Below are 19883 nucleotides of genomic sequence, written 5' to 3' on the forward strand. Positions count from 1 at the left end.
GCTGTAGATAAGTCACCAGAGTCACTTCAAAATAGCAAAACCTTTACAAAGTTACTTTTGGCCGCTACTACAGAATATATAATTATTATATATATATAATAATATATATAATATAATTATTAATGAATACATTTTACTTTGAGGGGAAATTTTGTCATAGGTTTACAACTATCGCAAAGTAACCCCACCCAAATCACACACATTCAGACATGCATGTTATGTTAAGGTGTGTGTGTGTGTGGTCCAGTTAAACCCTGTTATGGGGGAAATTGTCCCCACAAAGTCCTTGATATTTTTTGGTCTCCATGATGTTTTTTGGAAATCTGAAAATACAGAAAGTTTTCTTTGATGGTTAGGTTTAGGGTTAGGAAAAATATGTGTGTGTGTACCTAGTATTTCCTACGTTATGGGCGCAATGTCACCGCAAGGATAGTAATACCAGTAAATTTTGACCTTATGAGGACATTTTTTATGGGGACGAAACAGCTCATAAATCACACTAAATAAAGTGTTTTGAAAATGTAAAAAACGCACAAGGTTTTCTGTGATGGGATATGGGATAGAATACACAGTTTGTACACTATAAAAATCATTATGTCTATGGGAAGTCTCCATAAAACATGGAAACCAGTGTGTGTTTGTGTGCGCGTGTGTGCGTTTGTTTGTTTAGCCATCTGCTACAGGATAGATGTCCAGCATAGCCAATGCTAAATTCATCACTTTGACTTTCTGCTCGGTTCAAGAGACACACGCATGTAAAGGTGAACGCAATGGCGAGATGGGAAAAAAAAGAAAAGAAATCATCAAAGTTATCACGTGCGTACCCACACCGTGACTTTGCCGTTTCTTTTGCAAAGTAATTCTGTCACAAAAGCTCTGTTAGATTAAGGACAAAGATAGAGCGAGAGGAGAGAAATAGAGAGACTGCGAGTGAATGAGACGGGAGGAGCGGTGGGAAAGAGGGTGGGCTGTGGCGCAAGGACAAACGTACATGGCAACACTGCAGTCTTCTAGAGAGAATACAAAACAGGCATGATGCTGAGACGCCCGTGGTCCTCCACGCAACAGTGTGTGAGCATCTCGTCTTTTCAAGCGATGGCAAAGAAATGCACGATTTTGTGCATCACGTTTTACACACGACGTGTCAGAATAGAAAGTGCGTTCGGCTGGTGGTTTGCATGTGAAGTAACGTTCACACATGCACCAATGGCACGTGTGAACCGGTGTTGCTCGGTGCTGTCTGTCATCATATAGGTCTATGCATGCCTTCACACACACACATGTACACACTGTCCCCCTATGACCTTCAGTATCCCGCAGTGTCCTGTGTTACATCAAATGACCGATCACTCTCTCTCTCAGGTGTCTCTCCTGATGTTATGGTGATGCATGAGTGTGTGCACTTTTACGTCTGTTCAGTGTCTATATGCATTTCTAGAAATGTATAAATCTCAGTTATGCATTTAAATTTCAGATTGTGAAACTCATTATTCAGTCGAAACGGTTAGTTACGAAAATAAGCCTCTTTGGGATGCGTGTGTTACAGTGATTTTAGTTGAATTTGAGTTAAAAGGTGTTTTTAGGCATGACGTGAAGTGGTAAAGCATGGTAAATCACTATAAAACATCACCAAGTGGCTTTTACGGCACAAAAGCAATATGATAAAAGACATTGATGTTAAATAAATAGTATGTTTTATTATTAAAAATAATTGTAATTGGATTAAACATTTAAAAGTATGTTATAATATTAATTGCTGCTGGAAATTCAGCTTTGCCATTATAGGAATAAATTCCATTTTAAAGTATACCCAAATAGAAATCAGTCATTTTGAATAGAAAAAATATTTCACAATATTTATATTTTTTCTGAATTTTTTATCAAATAAATGCAGCATTGGTGAGCTGAGACTTCTGACTTCAGTAGTGTAAAAAAATCTCCGTATCAGTTTTTTACAGGCCAAAATTTGTTGATAAAAATATATTCTTAGATTTACTTTTAAAAGAAAGGTAAAGAAGCTTGTTTCCGTCACTAAAAAATGTAAAAGGTAATTGCGACTTTTTTTTCTTTTATTTTTTGGAATTGCGAGTTTCTGGGAAAATTTGCAATTCTGGAGGAAAAAAAAGTCAGAATTCCGAGATATAAACTTGCAATTGTGAGAGAAAAAAAGTCGCGATTATTTTTTTTTTTTATTATATATTTTGTATTTCGTGACAGAAAGAAGTTTCCATAGGTTTTTTTTTTTTTTTTTCAATTTTTTTAATTAATCACCACATCAGCAATATGATAAAAGACATGCTGTTCAATAAATAGTAAGTTTTATTATTAATAATAATAATTAGATAATTTTTTAAAATATAATAAAAATAATAAGAATTTACAAAATCTTAAATACTGTAATAAAAAAATTGCCCAACTTTTCTTTTTTGTTTAAATGTCTTGCAAATTTTGCATGCCTTTGAATATGGCTCATCCAATCGGAATTTAGAGTCTGCGTTTTGTAATTGAACTCTTCCTATTGCCATATGTGATCTTCTCTCATCTTCATTGCATCCATTAAAACATGCTGATGTTTTCAGGTTGCGGTCGGATGTGACATCGCTACAGGCCTGTAATTCTCTGAACTGAAGGCGATTGGCTCTTCAACATGCTTGAGAAGGTTGAACTTCAGTTGGCAGGGATGATCTGGTCTAGATGTCGTGTGTTTGGATAATAATCCCTGCAGGTTCTGACGGATGTTACACTGTCCTCACGTTCAGAATGTTACTGCACAGCACATACTGTACACACTGTATGAGATCATATCCAGTGCTGAATGTTTCATTTAGAAAGTGGCATTTTCATATTTCGATGGGATTGTTCACCTAAAAATCAATATTCACCTTCATGTAGATCCAAAAGTGTGTGACTCGCTTTTTTCTGTGGAACATAAAAGAAGATATTTTGAGATATTCCTCTGTTTTTTGATCCATACAATGAAAGCAATGTAGTTTGGTTCTCAACATCCTTCAAAACATCGTCTTTTGTGTTGCACAGAAGAAAGAAAGTCAAACAGGTTTTCGGGACAACATGACAGAACTTTCATTTTAATGTGAACTATCCCTTTAATTTGGATCTGATGAAACAATGAGTCAAGAGATGTTAAAAATATTTGACTCGAGTTCATTCATTACACTGGAAATACAGTAGGTGCTTTGCATTGTGGGATGCAGTACACAACAGTTTCTGTTTTCCCCTTACCTTCAGTCATTTTCAACATAGATAATAATAAATATGTTTCTTGAGCAGCAAATCATCATATTAGAATGATTTGTGAAGGATCATAAGATGCTTTGATCACAGGAATAAATTACAGTTTATTTACAAAGAAAGCCGTTATTTTAAATTGTAATAATATTTCACTTCCTTTTACTGACAGTAGTCATGTCCTTTTTTGGATCTTGACACTTGATTATTTGTTCATTTATTGCTTCGTTTGTTGAGAGTCGACCTCCGGTGTTGCCCAGCAGAATTAACACGTTATGAATGTTGAATGGCATTAGAGCGAGTCGACGATGACAGAATTGTTATTTTCAGCTGAACTATCCCTTTAACATCCGTTTGCAGCTTTATGTTGAAGGAGATTAACAGAGCAGGCCAGAGAAAGAAAGAACGAAAGAGGGAAAAAAGCAGACGAAGTGACGAGTGACTTTCACACATGCTGTGAGCGATTGCGTTTATTTTAACGTCTCGCACTGTACTGTGTGTGTGTGAAAGAGTGTGCAGTGCACACGAGTGTTAACGTGACTCTAATGACGTGTGTTTACCGCAGCACAGCTTCATCACTGTCTCCATGACAACCACTGTGTGTGTGTAGCTTCCTCTTCCTGCACCAAAGACAGAAAGATAGTGTGCGCAGAGAAATACTCACACACTTAACCCCAAATACCATGTTCTTTAGGGGGGTTAAATGCCATGTTTTTGACACTGTAGTGTGGTACTATGTTTTGAACGTCATAGTATGGTAATATTGTGTTTTTTGAATAAGATACCATGGTGATGCCACATTTTTGGGATGTGATACTATAGTAAAACTACGTTTTGGACATCATAGTGGGTGTTTTTTGAGGATGATGCCATGGTAATACCACATTTTTGGACGTGATACTATGTTTTTGAACAGTAGCAATAGTGTGTTTCTTTTTAACATGATGCCATGGTAATACATTTTAATACTGTTTTGGACAACATAGTCTGGTAATACTGTTTTTTTTTGTTTTTTTTAGTATGGTGCCATGGTAATTCTGTGTTTTTGTAGCCAAGCTGTTTTCTATCCTGTATAGTAATAATGTGTTGTTTTGAGTTTGGTACTCTGCTAAAACTATATTTTTGTTTCACAATTGTGATTGTATTACCATGCCATTATTTTGTAGTACTGTATAAATACCATGGTGTGTGAATATGATAATAATACAGTACCACGGTATAACCATCTGAGAATAACCATCATTATTTATAAAATACACTAACTCACACACTGTCCCTTTGAGATATGATTTGCATGTAAGAAATGTGTTTTTGCATTAGGAAGTGACATCATAGCGTCACGATATATTTTTGCAAAATTAGATTAAGTAAACTGAATTAAATATGCAACATCGCGTTATATAATGATACTGTTGCATGCTCACGTTTATCTCGGCATACTGTTGCATATATTGAGAGCCTCATTCATGAAACGCATGCCAAGTATAAATCATTGTTGCTATCAGTTCAAAGATTCGATTTCTGCTTCTGTTTCATGAATTTGTTAGTATTTATTATGTGTAGTATTCCATGCATTTCTTGTAAATGTAAATCAATCTTGCGAAATGCGCAAGAGTGTGAGTTAAACATGCAACTGGTTTGTGGATTGACTAGTTCCCTCGTTTAAGCGGGCAATATGGAGTCTGACAGAGAGAGAGAGAGAGAGAGCGAGAGAGAGACACCTGGGCAGAGGAGGCTGGTTACTGCAGCAGTCTGTAACTAGGTCAGGTTGAGACTGAAGACAAACAGAGAGAGAGGGGGGCTTGTGGGATGAGGAAGGTACTTTAAAAAGAGTTGTGCGTTCATGTTTACCTGAAATAAGCACCTGTCCTCTTCAGATCTGTCGTTCGCTGTGCTCTTATTCCCTATCTCGTTTTCTTTGTTTTTCATATTCCTGATTGCATAATTACAGATATTTCCCTTGTTGGGAGTGATTTACATGTGCTATAAATGTGTAAAAAGGCAGAAATGTGCTCATCTTTAATACAGTTTAAAAAAATGGTGCAGGATTTGCTTTGAAACAATTATCGATGCAATATCAAAATAATGACAAACAAATTACATTAGCATATTTACTTAAATGTGAAATTTTAAAGTAAATAATACAATTATATTCCTACGGACATTATTCCAAATATTTCCCTATTTAAAAATGGGTTTGAGTGATATTTGTGCTATAAATATGTCAATGACACAAATGTGCTGGTCTATACCTTTGAAAACTGCTTTTATACTGTGAAAAACCAGAAACTGCTTGTAAATATCACAAATAATTACAAAGAAGCGGCAATTAACACACTGAATTAATTTGACATTTTGAAGTAGAAAGCCTGAAATAGCATTTTAATGTCGGCATGAGACGAAAGTCTTTTCTTCTCTGTTGTGACGTATATCAGAGTGAAATGGCTTTTAGAATGAGAAAAAATGAGGGCGGGGCTTGATTTTGTCCTTGGGTTGCTATTGGTGGATCTCATGTGAGTGACAGGTTGCCCCGCCCTCACGCCGGTCAACACATCATCAGAGGAGAGATATGAATCAGAGAGAGGGGAAGTTATTTTGATTAAAGATTAATCGAAGAATAATTATGTGCATGGGCAAATCATTTATAATCAATACTGCAATATTCCATGAGAAATAATCAATTTAACAAATGTCAAATTTGATTTCATGGTGATTTAATGAATGCTTAAATGCAAAAGTTTAGAAATAGAGAAAATATTTTTAGCACAATGCACAAGCCTCCCCATGATAGACAAACGTGTGTGTGTGTGTTAGAGAGGGAGGTGCATGGTTCAGTACAAATCCTGGGCAGCCTGTGAAACAAAGCAGTCTTGGATGGAGGGATAAATGGAGCGAGCAGATAGAGGGGTGGAGTGAAGGAGAGCCTCTCAACCCTGTGTGTCCTAAATGCCTGGAACATCTCATGCACATGAGTGGCTGTGTGTGTGTGTGTGTGTGTGTGTGTGAGAGAGAGAGATCTTAATATAAATACATGTTTGATCTTTCTTTGTTATACTTATAAGAATTTGCTTCCACAACCAAATGGTTGCATGATGAATACAATGTTTTTTGCAGGTTGATTGTGAATTAAACACTTAATTTAATGTGTAAAACTAATTTTTAAAACGGAGCACAAAAGAGCCCTGGATCTCTGAGTGTTTAGTGGGCTTTTATTCTGTGGGTTACAGTCGGATGTAAATCTGTGTTTAAAAGAGAATTTAGGTGAGAGATTAAATGAGACTAATGTAGATCAAAGATGTGTGTGTGTGTGTGTGTGTGTGTGTGTGTGTGTGTGTGTGTGTGTGTGTGTGTGTGTGTGTGTGTGTGTGTGTGTGTGTGTGTGTGTGTGTGTGCAGGACCTAATTAAGGTTCTGGCACACTTTTGAGTAAATACAAAAGAAAAGTATATATTATCATTATTATCATCAAAATCATTGTCAATGTTTAATTTGTCAAGCTGTGAATAGAAAGCAACATTTTTAAACAGATATGAATGTGGATTATAAATAATTTTTTCAACTTTATGAATATTATGTATTTATTATGTTATATTAAAATGCTGGGTTATTTTAACCCAATTTTGGGTCAAATATGGACAAACCCAATAGTTGGATTAAAAAATGACATTTTTTAATTAAAAAAAATTATTAAGTTATTATTAAGTATTTTTTAGATATATATATATATTAATAACTATTTGGAAAATAGTTAAAATATTTAATGTAAAATGTACAATTTTGTCAGAGCTGTGTTGAGCGTTATTGTAGTATTTATATACTGTTATAGTATTTATTCATATTTTGATTTAACTTTTATTTTTATATTAATTTTGCCATGCACTTTTGACTTTTTTTTTAGCTTCCACTTTTTTTTTTTCAGTTTTAGTACATATGTTTTAGTTAAACATTTGTTTTAAGTTGCCAAGGCAAAAGTTAAGTTACAGACTGATGGTTCACTTACATGTTTAAAACATCTTTTAAAAATCATGATCATTATTTGAAATTCTCCTTGTGATATTGTGAACTAACCGATAAGATTGTCATCTTTAAATCTTTAATCTTTAATGTTTTATCCAGTACATAACCCTCTTTCTACCAGGTCTTTCTATGTGAAGTGATGCTTTGGATCATTTTTTATTGAACTGTATTGATCACAGAATCAGCAGTTCACTTCCTTGCATTGCCACTGATCTCTATGTAAAGCTATCATACTGTATGTCTCCGTTTATAGAAACGTATCGTTTTACCTAAGATCAGTGTTGGAAAGTTTAAATTAAAGTAATAACTGAAAAAATAACTAAACACACACACAAAAAAACAGCAAAATGTCTAAAATGAATATATATATATATATATATATAGAAAAAATTTAATATATAAAAAAATGTAATATAATATTATTATAATATATATATATATATGATATTATATAAAATTTTTTTATATATTACATTTTTTTAAATATTATATATATATATATATATATATTTTTTTTTTTTAAATAACACCAGTGTCTATGTAAAGCATAAATGTAAATGTTATATATAATAATAAATAATGCATACAGTGGACATCTGAAAATGAACCTCCGTTTGTGGGTTTGTGTTCCACCATTCAAGAGTAATGGCTAAAGCTTCGGACTATAAACTCCCGGACGCTGGTTCGTCATTAGCTGATAGCAGCACTGTGTCCTTGAGCAGGGCACTTAACTGCAGGTTACTGGAGGGATTGTGTCTGTAATGAGTGTGTAATGCAAGTTCCTTTGGATAAAAGCATCAGCTTACCGGAACAATGCATGCTGGTTAAATCGGTTCAAGTTCATTAGTGTAGCTCTTATTGTTTCAAAACAGGTGCACATAAAATGCTTGTTTGGAAGTATTCATGGTGATATTTGACAGTTTTGTGTGTTTGTTTCGTCCCCCCTGCTGAACACTCTCTTTTTCTTTTTTTTTCAGTATGTGGCGTTCGGATCCCTGCTATTCATCCTCATCTCTATTTCCACCTTTTGCATGGAGACGCACGAAGCGTTCAACACCATCTACAACAAAACGGAGAACGTGACGGAAGGGAACGTGACGAAAGAGGAGATCGTGTACGAGGTGGTCACGGACAGATGGCTCACCTACGTGGAGGGGGTGTGCGTGATCTGGTTCACCATCGAGGTCTTCACGCGCGTCGTCTTCTGTCCCGACAAGGTGGAGTTCTTCAAGAGCGCGCTGAACATCATCGACTTCGTGGCCATCTTGCCCTTCTACCTGGAGGTCGGTCTGAGCGGACTCTCCTCCAAAGCGGCTAAAGATGTTCTGGGCTTCCTGCGCGTGGTGCGCTTCGTGCGAATCCTGCGTATCTTCAAGCTGACGCGTCACTTCGTGGGCTTGCGCGTCCTCGGACACACACTCCGCGCCAGCACCAATGAGTTCCTCCTGCTCATCATCTTCCTCGCTCTCGGCGTTCTCATCTTCGCCACCATGATCTACTACGCCGAACGGATAGGAGCCAGTCCGGACGACCCCACGGCGAGCCTGCACACCAGCTTCAAGAACATCCCCATTGGTTTCTGGTGGGCCGTGGTGACCATGACCACCTTAGGCTATGGAGATATGTATCCGGAGACGTGGTCGGGCATGCTGGTGGGGGCGTTGTGCGCCCTCGCGGGGGTGCTGACTATTGCCATGCCCGTGCCCGTGATTGTTAACAACTTCGGCATGTATTACTCTCTGGCCATGGCCAAGCAGAAGCTGCCTAAAAAGAAGAACAAACACATCCCGCGAGCCCCGCAACCCGGCTCGCCCAATTACTGCAAGCCGGACGCCCTGGCAATGGCGACCGCCTCGCCCCAGAGGATCCTGGGTAACGTGCTGGGTGGCGTGCTGGGGTCGAGCGGGCTGGCGGGTGGACTGGCGGGAGGACTGGCGGGTGACTGTCCGCTAGCTCAAGAGGAGATCATAGAGATCAACAGAGGTGAGACAGAGCACTCTTTCACTCACTGCTGTTATGGAAAAATCTTTCCATCATTTTTTTTTTATGTTATTATGTGTGAAAGCCATAGAACAAGAAGTTTCAATAATATGATTGAATATTTTTAATGATAGTACTGAATTACATTACGTTGATATGATTAATATATCATATGATTATTTTACCTGAAATCCAGAAATTTGTATAATATTATATATTTAAATTATATATAACGTGTATTTATAAAAAGTTTGGACTATTACATCAAACTTTGTTTTTATATATTATATTATTGTATTATATTACATATTTTTTTATATTTATATATTAAATAGCTATTTTGGGATAATGATTGATTGATTGAGAATGATTTATGTAGGCCTATTAAATATTATGTTATGTTATATTTTGTTTGTTTATATTTATGTATTAATTTCTGTGAACTTAATAGTTTGCAAGTGAAACTTCAAGTCATATAAAAAAATACACAAAAAGACACAAACGCCAAAGACATCTGAAAGAGATATTTAGGAGCTGTGTCGGAAAATGTATTAGTGCATTGTTAAAATATTGTTAAAATGCTATAATGCAACATCATGTCCTTCCACTATCCAACTGTGTGTGTGTGTGATTCTACAGATGCACTGCTCTCCCTACTAATGTCATGTCTATTATCAATTATTCATTGTTTTTAAAACCTGCAAGTCTCTTAATATTCTTTAGGGTCACTGTTAGTAGTTATATAAGGTACAGGACAGCAATCAGGGTAATGCATAACCTTGCCTAACAGCTTTTGATTTTGCTATCACATTAGTTCTAGATATTAGTTGCATAGTATTTTCTTTCATTCAGGACATGCTAGCTATTTTGTCTCTAACGAAGAGCAACAACCATTGTTTTTATCTCCGATTTAGCTGATTTGTTGTTTGCGGATTAAATATCTTTTGATTTTAAGAATAAACTCTAAACCGAGAAATGCGGGACTATAGAAGCTTACAGAATGGACCATATCTGAACCAGATTATCATTAAGATTATCTGATTTTACAACAATTTTCAAAGTATCTTAATGAGAACTGGAGCTGTCAAGCTGCCAAAAAAGTATAATAAAAGTCCTCTAAACGATTTATGTGCTATACAATATGCTTAGTGTGAGGAACAGCTCAAAATTAATTTTTCACTGTTTTTAGACATCATTTCAATGAATCAAATCAATTAAAGGAGTAGTTCACTTTAAAAGTACTTTTGCTGATAATTTACTGACCCTCATGTCATCCAAGATGTCCATTTCTTTCTTTCTTCACTCAAAAAGAGATTAAGGTTTTTGATGAAAACATTCCAGGATTGTTCTCCATATAATGGACTTCATTGGGAACCAAAAGGTTCAATTTCCAAATCACAGTTTAACCTACACCAGACGACAAATAAGGGAATCTTTTTTTAGGGAATGAGGGAATTTGGTTCATTCAACGAATGAAATGACTCGAAAAAAGATTTGTTCATTTCGATTAACAAGTTCGAACAGGAGAGTCACGGACGCTCATCACAGAACAGAGCAAGGCGAGCATTTGTGCTTATAAAACTTAAACTTTTTTATTTATTTTTGAAATGGCCAATCATTCGCTTGATAAGACCCTTATTCATCATCTAGAATCGTTTAAAGCCTTTTGAAGCTGAACTGAAACTGTCTTTTGGACCTTGAACCGTTTGGTCCCCATTGAAGTTTATTTAAGTGTCAAACACCTTTAAATGAGTTCTCAGAGCTAGTGTGAATGATTCGTTCACAAATGAACCCGATTCAGTCCTCAAATTCAACTCATACTGACTCAAGAAGTTAAAGTCAATCAAGTTTAGGAAGTAATTAATGCCACAATTTATATTTTTAGAAGATCTGTTCCTTTAAAAGATGTTTTCATGTAATCCAGTCACATTTCACCTAACGTACAGCAGCTTCCTGTTGAATGTCCCGCATCTCTCCTGTCTCACGCTTTCTGTGTTGATTCATGTCTCTCCTCAGACTCGAAGCAGAACGGTGACGCAGCCAGTGCCGCTCTAGCGAACGAGGACTGTCCAACCATCGATCAGGTTCTCAGTCCGGACGAGCGCAGCCCGATCGGCCGAACACAAGAACGCTACCAGCAGGACAGAGCCTGCTTCCTCCTCAACACGCGAGAGTTTCGACCCACTGATGGGAACGTGCGGAAAGGTGCGTTTAAATGCTTCTGCAAGCGAGTCACACACACGTATTCACACAGTCTCTGCCCCATCCCAGATGTGTTAGATCTTAAAGACCCCTTTCTAGCATAGTTTGCACACACAAGCATCCCCTAAAACCTGCCCGTCTCACACACTCGTGTCCATCTCTCCAAAAATACAGATTACATAACCAGAAACATCTCTGGGTGTTTTCACACTTGGGTGGTTTCACGAGGCTGAGAGCATTCATAATAAATTTGTCACGTAAAGTCAGTTTTATTTATATAGCGTTATATTTCAAAGAAAATGTGTAATCAATATAAACAATCAAGCCACTGAGATAAGCATATATCGCTTTACATGTGTACTTCATAATAATGAATGTACATCAAACTGTATAAATAGAGCTGTGCAATAGTTTAGTTGAAATTTTGTGATGATAGAAATAATCAAGCGGCCGAGAATTGCAATTTAGTTTATGCATATGCATATGAACACACCAAATAAACTCTGACCCTTGAGCACTGGTCCAAAAACCATTCCCTTTAAACCCACTGTACGATTCGCTTATATCGTGCGTAACAAAAAGCATGCCAGGCTCACTTTATATTCTCATCTGTGTAGTCAGATACCTGCTAACTGCAAACCATAACTTCATTTATATTCACAAAATTCTATTAGCAAATGCCCAACCAACCAACAATTCCTAAAAGCACAAGCACTTTTGCACTTTTCTGAAAGTTTGTTTGTTGAATCTACATTTATGAATGATCAAGTGTGTGAATTGCTATGGAAAATTATTTTATTTCTCAGTATCTTTGTCATGTTTTACAGTAGAAATATCTAAACGTTCTTAAATCAAGAAACATTTATTTGAGAAGCAAAAGTACGTCTGAAAAAGTAAATGAGTTTGTTTAAAACGAGTGGGGTAAGAAAAACAAACTTAATTCTTAGTGGGAAAAATTTGTCTTAGCTCTGACGGATTTTTTTCTGTTTTTTTTTTAACATAAACTGAGTTATACATTGCTGTTAGCAAATATATATATATATATATATATAAATTGCATTTGTGTATCATATTTGTAAACGCATTAATTTTGAGACTATTTTAGCTCCATAGTTTAAGGTATGGTAGGAAATGAACAGCTTATGCTATTTTAATAAAATATTTTACATGTACATCTAATCATTTAGCAGTGAAGTCATCAAAGTGAGGAAATCATCACAGAAATGTATGCAATTTTCAATAAATAAATTAGATTTAAATGTGAAGTGTGTCAGTTCTGAGCACCAAATGAACTTGCAGAAATATTGTCCAGCAAACATATGATCCCACTGTTAATTTACACCATTGGTTGAGTCAATGCACACTAAATTGGGTCAAAATCAGATCTGAAGTTGGTTATTTTAGGATTCAAGTGTGAAAACATCCTCAAAACACACTGACATCTGAAAGAGCTCTCTTTTGACATTTTTCCTTTTCTCTTTTTTCTTTAATTTCTTAATTTCGGTTTGGTGTTTTTTTTTTCCATGTCTAATTTTCCATAATAATACACCATTTCTCCTCCGTTTCTTTCCTCACGTTCACCATCCTCTTCTTTTTGCCGTCTATATTCCATTCTCTCAATTTCTTTTTTTTTTTTTGCATTGCGTTTTCCCTTGATCCTTGGTCTTCATTTTCAGTGTCAAACCTTCTGTTACACACAACATCCCACAACACTTTGTGACCCTGTTTCTGTCACCTCCAACAACCACACAGATCTCCTCTCCATTCACAAAAACGCACTATAAATGACACGAACAATGTCCGATCCATGCCCGCACAATTCTCAGAACCCGATATATCCCAACCCGACTCCATTTGGCACAGTTAGATTTAGGATATCAGCCGACGGCCCATCACAGATGAATGGTATGAGCTGGAAGAATATTAATGCAAACTGGATCAAACCATAGTGATCAGAGGTAAAGACCAACCACAGAAATAGAAACATTACTGATCTAGGATATTTAACACAATTACACACACATTTACACCTGCATGGGTGTTTCGTTGTTAATGCGTGCAATTTTTCGTGTTGATGTTGTGTTGTTGTCCTAACAAACTGTCATTAGTTTCATCTGTTAAAGGAAATGAATCTAATGTTGTATGATGTTGCTGAATATGAGTTTAAGTTTGGGTTTCACACACTCTGTGACAAAGATTTGCTCTTGTATGTTTTTTGCAGATTGGCCACCTCTTAAATTGCTGACTGTCCCACTCTGGACAGTCAATGCCAAAAATGTCTGTGCACTGGGGACAATTTATCACCCACTTTAACACTCGGCATGTAGAAACTCAGCACAAATACAGTACGATGACACAAATCTTACTCTAAATGTGCATTTTTCTGGCACTGTGTGTAGAGGACGGTAGACTGGCAATCAGATGTGTTTAATGGAATATTCCAGGTTTTTTTTTAAGGACATTGATCAAAAGTGACAGTAACGACAATTTTAATGTCACAAAATATATCTAATTCAAATAAATGCTTTTTTTTTTTTCACTTTCTTTTTATCTATTCATCCTGACAAAAAAATTGGATCACAGTTTCCACAAAAATATTAAGCAGAAAAAAACGTTTTTAACTGGTAATAATCAGAAATGTTTCTTGAGCCGCAAATCATCATATTAGAGTGATTACTGAAGGATCATGTGACACTGAAGACTGGAGTAATGATGCTGAAAATTCAGATTTGATCACAGGAATAAAGTGCAGTTTAAAATATATTCAAATAGAAAATAGTTATTCTAAATTGTAATAATATTTCACAATATTCAACTTTGATCAATTAAATGCAGCCTTGGTGAGCCCAACATTTTGAACGGTACATTTTAGGTTAATATTGAGACTGTTTAAAGGAGTAGTTCACTTTAAAAAAAAACTTTTGCTGATAATTTACTCACCCCCATGTCATCCAAGATGTCCACGTCTTTCTTTCTTCAGTCAAAAAGAAATTAAGGTTTTTGATGAAAACATTCAAGGATTTTTCTCCATATAATGGACTTCAATGGGAACCAAACGGTTAAAGGTCCAAATGAGAGTTTCTGTGCAGCTTTAAACGACACCAGACGATGAATAAGGGTCTTATCTAGTGAAACCTAAATAAAATAAATAAAATCATCAAAATGAACAAAACTTTTTTTGAGTCATGACTCGAAGGGTCCTAGATAAGACCCTTAATCATCGTCTGGTGTCGTTTAAAGCTGCACTGAAACTCTCATTTGGACCTTGAACCGTTTGGTTCCCATTGAAGTCCATTATATGGAGAAAATCCTGGAATGTTTTCATCAAAAAACTTAATTTCTTTTCGACTGAAGAAAGAAAGACGTGGACATCTTGGATGACATGGTGGTGAGCAAATTATCAGCAAAGGCTTTTTTAAAGTGAACTACTCCTTTTACATCATTACATCATTACATCAACATGTTTGAGAGCAGAATCCAGTGATTGACCAATCAGATTTGAGTATCACAGAAAGATGCATTGGTCATTTTATCACACTGGTCTCAAGCCATCACACGTAATGTTTTAAGTGTTTCAGACAATTTAGTAGTTGTACTTTGTTGATTTGCCGTGCCGTTCACTCTATTATTGTGAAAGAATCCAAATTATTAGGTTGAAAATAAGCTGGAATATTCATTTAAAGATACTTTGAAATATTGCGATGTTGCAAAAGAAGAGAGCAGAAACCCAATCTTTACTCAGACGTATTCAGGTCTGTTACACTAACCTCATACTCTGTAATGACAAAAACATGCATATGGGACAAAGTTGGACACTATGTTGTGTAACAACAAAGATTGTTTTCAATGTCAAATGAGATCCACTGCAATTACAAATGGAACTGCAAATGCTGCAGTGTGTGTGTGTGTGTGTGTGTGTGTGTGTGTGTGTGTGTGTGTTTTCAGTGGGATCTCACACGCTCTGTATTGTCTTTTTCTTCAGGTTGTGTCATATCCCGCGTTTGTATGTTGGCTTCTTCATATATTCTCTCACTGTTCTACCGTTTCCCCCGTCCTCCTCCTCGCTGTGTGTGCGTGCGTTGTGTTTGTTGTGATGTGACGTTGCTTATTGTGTTTTCAATGTGTTTCCCTCACTCTTCCGGTGACCTTTAACCCTGGAGTGATGGTGGGTGCGCACCGAGGCAACACGTAAAAATGCACTCAAAAAAAAAAAAACTAACTGGAAGGTTGCTTAGGTGGGTTAATCACCTCAGGGTTAAAGGTCAGGGGTCGATAGAGGTCAAGGTGAATTCAAATGAGCACGAGTTCTCGGTTCTGTGCCATGCTGCAAACACTTTGTGGACAACATTCACTCAAAAAACATATTTGGGCCTAAATTTAAGATTTATTTATAGATTTGAATTGCATACACACTGAGTTAATATGCAATTTAAATACATAGTCTAAAATTTAGCCTAAATATATTTTTTGATCGGATGTTGCTTCCGATCGCAACAGTGAGGGGAAAATGTTTATGTGTGGCACAGATTCCTATGAATCTGCTCATACGACCTCAACCTGCTTCAGTTCCTAGCGTAGCCTGAATCTCCTACATGTGTGTGTGACAGTCTGTGTGTTAGCTCTTGTTTTTGAGGTGTGTGTGCTGTGTAACTGACGTCTGATTGACTGGTTGACAGACAGACACTGGGATATTTGGACAGACTCACAGACAGACTGACGTAGAGCAGGTAAGAAGGAAGCGTGGTGTTTTCCCAGCACTTATTTTTAACATCCAGAGAACCTATAGATGCAGAAATAACATTACGTTCAGCTTTAAAGACCAGTGACCAGTGTCTGTTGAGGATATGTGTGTGTATGTGTGAGTTTTTTTTAGATGGCATCTTAGCTAAACTGGCAGGCTCTGTTTCAAAACCTAGTGAGCAAACATCTATATAGTATAGACTATAGAGCATATGGAGCTACAATAGTTTCATTAATACACACATTCTCTCTAAATCTCTAATATTCTCTGATTTAAGGGTGTCATATGATGAGGAATTGTAATAAAAAGATGAATTATTATTTTTTTCATTAAATAAAAAAAACGTATTACTCCATATTTATTTTTTTTATTTTATTTATCTAATATTTATACGTTTAACTTGATAGTCAGCGATCCCCGTGAACTAAAGTAGTTTTTTAAATATATTTTTTTTTCTTGTTGCAAAGAACATACAAACTGAATGTGACTATCAATGATGTTTTAGTAGTTTTTTTGTTGTCATTTTTGTTTCTATTTAGCTTTGATTTATTTAGATTTTAACTTTAGTTTTAGTCATTTTAGTACTTATCACATTTCACATTTTCATTTAAGTTTTATGTTTTTCATCTAATGTTTATATTATATTTCAGATTTTTTTCGAATTAACAAAATGATTTTTAATGGTTTTAGACAATAATAACATAAGCAATAGCGAATTTCACACCAACATTTAATATTTGGGGTTATGGGTTTGTTCAAATCAAATCAAATCAATTCTAGGTATAAAATAATTAAATAAGCATAGAAATGATTGATGATAAAATAACTAAATAGTCGTGGCAAGCACCCTAATTATGCGGCCTTGATGAGATACCTTGTTTTGGCCACAACATAAGGTGGAATCATATGTAACCCATAATGCATTGTGATTTTCATCGAAAAAGTCATGGCATGGAAAATGGTTTCATGCATTTAAAATGCACTATTTCACCCATTATGTGCGTGTTATTTGTGCAACTGCTGACGTCAGCCCTCACTGGAATCAACTGCAAGCATCCGTCGAGTCTCCCGGGCGCTCGGCACTATTTGTGTGGTGTGTGAGTAACCATTAACACAGTTAGTGGCCATGGAGAGCATTTCAGATCAGTCACTTATGAGGGTCCATTTCGGCTAGGATGTTGCCTTAGAAGCTAACAGACTACGTAGACAGCAAGGCAGCACACTAGGGTTTGGAACAGAGCCATAGTGCCTCACTGAACGGACATTAGACTGTTAATTGGGCACGATTCAGTGAGTGTAAACTGTGTGTGTGTGAGTCTGTGCCAATGGGAGTCGATTTAAGATCTAAATATATTCCTGCCATCTGTGGAACCTATACAGACACACACATATTGCTCTGGGTGTTAAAGCGATCTCTTCCTGTGCAATATAATCCCTAAATGCTGTTCACTGTTCTTAGAGGAGTGTGTGTGTGTGTGTGTGTGTGGGTGCTCGCACCGACCTGCCCTGCTGTAATGCTGTTTGCATGAGGCTATTTGCTCAAAGTCAAAGTCAGTATCTGACAACTGAAGTCTCTGTGAAGGATCTCTGTAAGCCATCGTGAGTTCTCTTTCCCTCTCCGTGTGTCTCTCGATCTTCTGTTGTCTTCCTGTTGTTTGTCTTATATGTTTATGGTCTTGTTTGTGTGTTGTTCAAACTGGTCAATTTTCGACCACTGGTCAAAATGACCTGTTTTCTGGGCCACACTCGCAAGCAAACATCAGTAGTTTCATTGTAGCAACTACAATATATGGATTTTTATTCGAGACTAAAACTAAGCGAATCTGATTTTAATGGGGTCATATCATAAAGAAACAAATATTCCTCAATCTTTTGAGATAAAACATTCATTATCATCAGTCTAATTGCTATTAAAATATTTTAATGTTTTTTTTATATATTGATTGTAATATATTTTAATTTTCATAAAAAAAATATATTTTAAATTATTGCTGTATAGATTTATTTATTTTTAAGAATTTATTGTTTGAATATTTTCATTTTTATTGTTATGAATCCAGCAAAGTTGCAAGTGCAACTGAATGTGACAATCAGCGTTCACCATGCATTAATAAATATTTATATAATAATCATAATACATCAAGTATTCCTAGCTTTAAAATGAAGGCATTTTTTTTATTTTTATATATTAATTTAAAAAATCTTTTTATTTAATTCGCTCTTTGTTCATTTATTTATTGAATATTTAATAGGCCTACTGATTTTAATAAATCAAGCCAAATTGCAATTGAACTTGACAGTCAGAGATAATCATGCATTCATATACGTAAAAAAAATGTTTTTGCTGTTATATATGATATGACCCCTTTATGGATTTAATTATATTTTGTTATTGAAGCACTTTAAACTGTTTCAAGAAAGGTGTAAAGCGTGGGTGTCTTTCACATAACAGTCTCTCAGTTTATTGATATTTCCACAAATTATAGCCTAAAGTTGCATTACAAGTTGAAAGTTATAGTCCTTATGAAAGATGCCTTCGAGCAGGACATTTTTCAAAACTAAACAGGTGTGCTCTAGTTCCGTCAAGGCAACAGCATGAACTCTCTTTTTTCTCCATTAAAGCAGGGTCTCCATCAGGTCTATATTTAGGCTGTGTAGTGAAGCGGTTATACATTACCGATAGACGTGTAAATATTTGCCATGATTATACGATTCAATTGTGCAATGCATCAGGAAATCAGAATTTTAGTCATTAGTTCAATTTAATTGGTATGATTCGTCATTATTTTCAAAAATATAAGCGGATTTTGTAACAGTAACATAAATTCTCACAATTTGGAATAACAATGCATTTAGTTAAAAATAACAGAGGGTGTTATCACTGTATCACTTAACTCATCTCATATTATCACACACGCGCGCGCACACACACTCCTTCCATGTATATGTGTGTAGTTGTTAATGTTGCATGTGTGTGTTTGCAACTGTCCATTTCCTGTCTGCAAATATCACAACCTGTCATTTAGAAACCCATTTTTGAACTATACATTAGTGTCATTGTTTACAGGCCTCCTATATATTGTCTAAAAACAAGCTTCTCCTTCTCTATTATTATTGTGCCATCGTGTTGTGCTGAAGGTTAACAAAGTGGCACTGTTAAAGTTTAAGGACTAGTTTGATAACAGAACAGCATCAGCAGCGCATCCGTTCTCCTGTTACAGCACATTCCAGCAGTGAGCGGCCCGTCATGGTTGCGGTGTTCTGGTCACAAGCCGATCGATAGAGCTTAATTGTGGGTAATGTGAGCTATAGCTAACAGCCCAGCCATCAATATGCCGGGATACTGCTAGAACAGAATAAAGATTTCACTGCACACATGTAGACCTAAGCAACATATGACAGAAAACAGGACTGGGTATTGGCACAAATTTCATAAGCTGGCAATTCAATTCTGTTCCACATCTCGATTTTTTTTATCATTTAATTTAATTAGCATACATATAAGGTACTGTAAATGTAATATTTTTTGCCAAGAACTAAATTTCTATCAACGAATGTAAACTAAGAAACCCTGTCATTTGGTATTACTGTAATATTAAAGGTTAAAATTAACAACAGATTTGTAACATTTAAATTGGACATAAGGTAGTTTTATGATGATTACTTTTTAATGATATAGGCCTACCCTCTAGTCTATA

The 19883-nt window shown here is 35.9% G+C and overlaps 1 protein-coding gene across 8 annotated transcripts in view; it reads left to right on the forward strand.

The window, feature by feature from the left end:
- Positions 1-19883, forward strand: part of kcnc3b (potassium voltage-gated channel, Shaw-related subfamily, member 3b) — a 60053-nt gene that overhangs the window by 25343 nt on the left and 14827 nt on the right. For 4 of the 8 annotated variants that reach the window (XM_039684733.2, XM_039684737.2, XM_089125706.1 and 1 more), the window contains exons 3-4: positions 8240-9245; positions 11259-11447. In XM_039684733.2, the coding sequence (XP_039540667.1) occupies positions 8240-9245; positions 11259-11447 (1195 nt within the window). Of the gene's footprint in view, positions 1-8239; positions 9246-11258; positions 11448-15426; positions 15448-16120; positions 16172-19883 lie in introns of all 8 variants that reach the window. The other 4 variants (XM_039684732.2, XM_039684734.2, XM_039684738.2 and 1 more) reach the window with 2 other exon arrangements.

The sequence above is a fragment of the Pimephales promelas genome, chromosome 22 (assembly GCF_988280905.1).
Source record: "Pimephales promelas chromosome 22, fPimPro1.hap1.1, whole genome shotgun sequence".
In the NCBI taxonomy this organism is placed as follows: domain Eukaryota; kingdom Metazoa; phylum Chordata; class Actinopteri; order Cypriniformes; family Leuciscidae; genus Pimephales; species Pimephales promelas.